General features: G+C 50.8%; 1 protein-coding gene across 1 annotated transcript in view; it reads left to right on the top strand.

Annotated features, from left to right (window-relative positions):
• Window positions 1-4610, top strand: part of LOC109926553 (serine/threonine-protein kinase MRCK alpha-like) — a 61370-nt gene that overhangs the window by 51939 nt on the left and 4821 nt on the right. The window contains exons 14-17 of the mRNA XM_048619629.1: window positions 69-328; window positions 913-1018; window positions 3996-4120; window positions 4264-4369. Of these exons, the coding sequence (XP_048475586.1) occupies window positions 69-328; window positions 913-1018; window positions 3996-4120; window positions 4264-4369 (597 nt within the window). The remainder of the gene's footprint in view (window positions 1-68; window positions 329-912; window positions 1019-3995; window positions 4121-4263; window positions 4370-4610) is intronic.

Below are 4610 nucleotides of genomic sequence, written 5' to 3'. Positions count from 1 at the left end.
CCTCCGTCTCTCTGTCTCTCGCGCGCGCTCCCTCCGTCTCTCTGTCTTGCACGCGCGCTCCCCCGCAGCTGGCACAGACCGGGGGTGATCCCAGCAGGCAATGTCCTGACCCCAAGCGGGAGTTGGTGGCAGAGGAGGAGTTGGCGAAGGTGGAGATGGAACGGAAGGTGCTGGCCCGCGAGGAGGAGTTGGCACGGTGGCAGAGTGCCCACGCAGCTGAGTTGAAGGCAGTTCGCGAGCAGCTGGCGGAATCGGAGAGTCGGCAGCAACAGCTGGAGAGGGAGCTGGTGGCTAGCAGAGAGCGGCTGGAGAAAGCACGCAGTGAGCGGTGAGGCCAGCACACGGCTGCTGGGCAGGGGTGGTGCCTGCTGGGATTTCGAAAAGGGGAATGCATGCCTGCTGGGATTTCGGAAAGGGGACCGCGTGCCTGCTGGGATTTTAGAAATAGTATTTGCATACTAGCTGGACATTGGGGTGGGGATCAACAGTCCTTTGGGTTTTAGGGTTGTGAACAAGAGTCCGTTGGGTTTTGGGGTGGTGGGGAACAAGAACCCATTGGGTTTTTGGGGTGATGGATATAAGCGCCTGTTAGGTTGGGTTGGGGGACAGGGTCTTGTACCTACTGGACTGTTGTGGGTCGCAGGGATGTCGTACCCATAGGATTCAGGAATGTATGGTGGGTTATGGGGAAACTGGTAGGTAAGTGTTGGGGAAGGAGAGAGAGAGAGAGAGAGAGAGAGTCATGTCTGCTGGAATTTGGGGATCCACCTCCTGGATATGGGAAGGCTGAGGGTCACGTAGGCGGGATTTTGCGTTGGCGGACGTCGTGCCTGGAGTTCCAAACCAGGACTGAGGAACCCGCGGCAGCACATGGCTCAGTAACCTTTTGCTTCCGGCCTGGACCTCTTGCAGGCAGTCGGAGCAGGAGGAACTCCTGATGGAAATGCGGGTGGCCCACGAGCAGGAGAAGAGCCAGCTGAGGGAAGAGAACCTGAAGCTGAGTGTGGAGCTGGAGCCGGTAAGGGTCAGAGCCTTGTTCCTTCCCCGAGAGGGCCTGGATGGTGGGTTGGGCCTGGTGTAGCCTATCTACCCACACAGGGGGAGGCAATAGCCTCACAATTTTGTCAGAAGGTGGGGAATTGACACTGAGAAACCTTGGGGTTGTAACTGAAGGCCGCAGTGTAATAAAGCCAGCAATTTTGAGTGTTTGGATTTTCAGAGATATTTGATAAGGTGCCACGATGGAGCTTCGTTGAAACCTGTCTGATGGCCCGAGAGTAGGGGAGGGGAAGAAGGGTGTAATGATTGGACAACAGGGATACAGATGGAGATTCCTCCAGGAATCTGTGTTGAGCTTATGATTTGAAAGTTGTAACATGGACAATCCAGCAAGGAGGCAATGGTGTAATGGTAAAGTCTCTGGACTAGAAATTCAGATTAATATGCTGGGGACACAGGTTCAAATCCCACTGCAGCTCATAGGATTTGAATCTAATGAATAAATTCTGGAGGCTAGAGAAACTTGGGTTGTTTTGTCTAGAGCGGCTCAGGGAAGACTTGAAAGCAACCTACATAATAATGAGATCGGGTTGACAGTCGGAATCTTTTTTTTCCCCAAGAGTTGAAATGTCTAACGCTAAGGGGCAAGCATTTAAGGTGAGAGGGGGAAAGTTCAAAGGAGATGTGAGGGGCATGTTTTTTATACAGAGAGTGATAGGAGTCCAGAACGCGCTGCCAGGGGTAGTCGTGAAGACAGATACAATAGGGGCATTTAAGGGACTTTTAGATAAACACATCAATATGCAAGGAATGGAGGGATATGGACCAAGGGCAGACAGAAGGGATTAGTTTAATTTGGCATCGTGTTCAGCACAACATTGTGGGCCGAAGGGCCTGTTTCTGTGCTGTATTGTTCTTTGTTCTATAAATGCGATCGAATAATTAGGAAATGAATGCAAATCAAATCGTGGTGTGTGTTATGAACCAGACCAGACCAAAATATTTCAAGAAGTTAGCCTAGACCCTAACTTTTTCTCATTTTTAAGGCAAATATGAGATGCTGTGATCCAGATGCAATGTGACTGTTCAAACTGCTCGACATTAAGCAAAACACAATTTATTTAAACACTATAGTTAAAATACAAACCAAAGAAAGGGAAATTTAGAATAGAATAACAACTCAATTGGAAAATTTAACTGAATAATAGACACAGTATCTATTACTAATTAACTGTTCCAGTATAGTAACATCTCATAAACACATCCTTGGCAAAAAGGCAAATTCAGAAAAACAGAATTTGACTCCCATGCAATCCAACAGCCAAGGAAGAAAACAACCCCCCATCCCCCACCAAGCTTTTGGCTGTATTCGAGAGATGGGGGAGAAATAGATTCAGGTCTACAACAACAATCGCTGAAAGCTAGACCTGAAAACTAAAACAAAACTGGAAATCCTGGTCTGCGAGAGCCAGCCACACCCAGCCAGGCTGCTTCAGTTGTTCCAACTTTTATATATATAAAAAAAACACAAGGCCTCACTTTACTGCAGGGGCTTTGGTAGACTGCTCTGCCTTATGACCTCTCCCAAAAAAAAACCCACCGGGACAAAATACCTCTCAAAGCCATAGCAACGTAGAGTCATATAGCACAGAGACAGGCCCTTTGGCCCAACCAGTCCATGCCGACCATAATCCCGACCTAAACCAGTCCCACCTGCCTGTTCCTGGCCCATATCCCTCCAAACCTTTCCTATTCATGTCTTTATCCAAATGTCCTTTAAACGTTGTAGCTATACCCACATCCACCACTTCGTCTGGAAGTACATTCCACACATAACCACCCTCTGTGTAAAACTTTAGCCCTTCGAATCTTTTTTTAAATCCGTCTCCTCCCACCTTAAAAATGTGCCCCCTAGTCTTGAAATTCCCCCATCCTAGGGGAAAAGACAGCTATCATTAACTCTATCTATGCCCCTCACGATTTTATAAACCTCTATAAGGTCGCCCCTCAACCTCCTATGCTCCAGTGAGAAATGCTCCAGCCTACCCAGCCTTTACAACTCAAACTTTCCATACCCGGCAACATCCTGGTAAATCTCTTCCGAGCCCCCGCCAGCTCAGTAATATCCTTCTTTTAACTGGGCGACTTCCTCTCCAGGGAAGGAGACCTGCTGTCCTTAGCCAGCCTGGATCAGTGCGGTTAAATCATTAACAGCGCTCTGAAATGGCCTAGTTCGTGGGTAACAAATGCTGACCTTGTCAGTGACCTCCACACCTCACAAATGACTCTCTTCGAAGAAAAAAGCTCACGCTGCAATGTGATAATGACGCGGTAATTTCACCACAGAATCCCTACAGTGTGGGAGCAGGGCCATTCGGCCCATCAAGTCCACACTGACCCTCTAAAGAACATCCCACCCACACCCGCACCCCACCCCCCCACCTTTACCCTATCCCTGTAACCCATCATTTCCCATGGCTAACCCGCATATTCCCTGGACACTATTTAGCATGGCCAGTCAACCCTCACCTGCACATTTTTGGACTGTAGGAGGAAAGCCACGCAGACACGGGGAGAATGTGCAAACTCCACACAGACAGTCACTGGAGGGTGGGAATCGAACCCGGGTCCCTGGTGCTGTGAGGCAGCGGCACTAACCACTGAGTCACCTCACCGCCCTTAAACCCTTTCCTGCTTGAGGGATTAAAATTCATCCAGGGACAGTCTTCCAATAGTGGCCACTGGAGATTTGACCACTGTACAGAAGTTTGGAAGGACGTCATTGTGTGGTTTCAAAAACGTCCCCATGACAGTCCAGCGCTCGCTCCACGCCAGCCTGGATTATGTTTCTCTCTGTGCCGGGGTGGGGGGGCTCAGATTCAAACCTGCGACCTTGGGCGGATTTTAGCCTTGAGGACCTGAGGGAGGGTGGGGATAAACGAGATTCATTCGGATCTGACTTGTGATCTCTGAAACCCCTCCCCCCACCCCTGTAGCTCATGGAGAAGGTGGAGAAGCTACAGGCCACCAACATGCATCTGGAGGAGGCACTCCATGCGCTGGAAGCCAGGAAGGAGACAGTGAAACAGTGGGACACCCAGATCGTGGAGATCATCCAATGGTAAGGGATGGGGAGCAGCATGATGGGGAGCGAGGGACACTGAGTCCCTCTGGTTTGGACTTGAGCCCACCTCTGTTGCATTTGTGTATGCCCCCATCGGGAATGCAGAGCTAACGTCCTGTCCCACTGCTCCCTGTTGACAGGGTGAGCGAAGAGAAGGAAGCTCGGGGTTACCTGCAGTCGCTGGCCACCAAGATGACCGAGGAACTGGACTCGCTGAAGAACATGAGCAGCAACACCAAGCCTGTGGTGAGGCCTGAGATTGGTGCAGGAGTTGTTCTGTGGGAGGGAGGAGTGTGGAAATGAGGCAGAAACTTTCCTCACATCCCCGGGCTACAGGTGGACTTGCAGATGGTGGGGTTTGGGGAGAGGGGTGATGGTGCCACTGAGGGATACGGGGGTGGAGGAGGTGGCACTGAGGGATACGGGGGTGGAGGAGGTGGCACTGAGGGATACGGGGGTGGAGGAGGTGGCACTGAGGGATACGGGG

Source organism: Rhincodon typus, chromosome 43 (genome assembly GCF_021869965.1).
Source record: "Rhincodon typus isolate 14 chromosome 43, sRhiTyp1.1, whole genome shotgun sequence".
NCBI classification, from domain to species: Eukaryota; Metazoa; Chordata; class Chondrichthyes; order Orectolobiformes; family Rhincodontidae; genus Rhincodon; species Rhincodon typus.
Note: the sequence above shows the minus strand (reverse complement) of the source record. Positions and strands in the feature narration are given on the sequence as shown.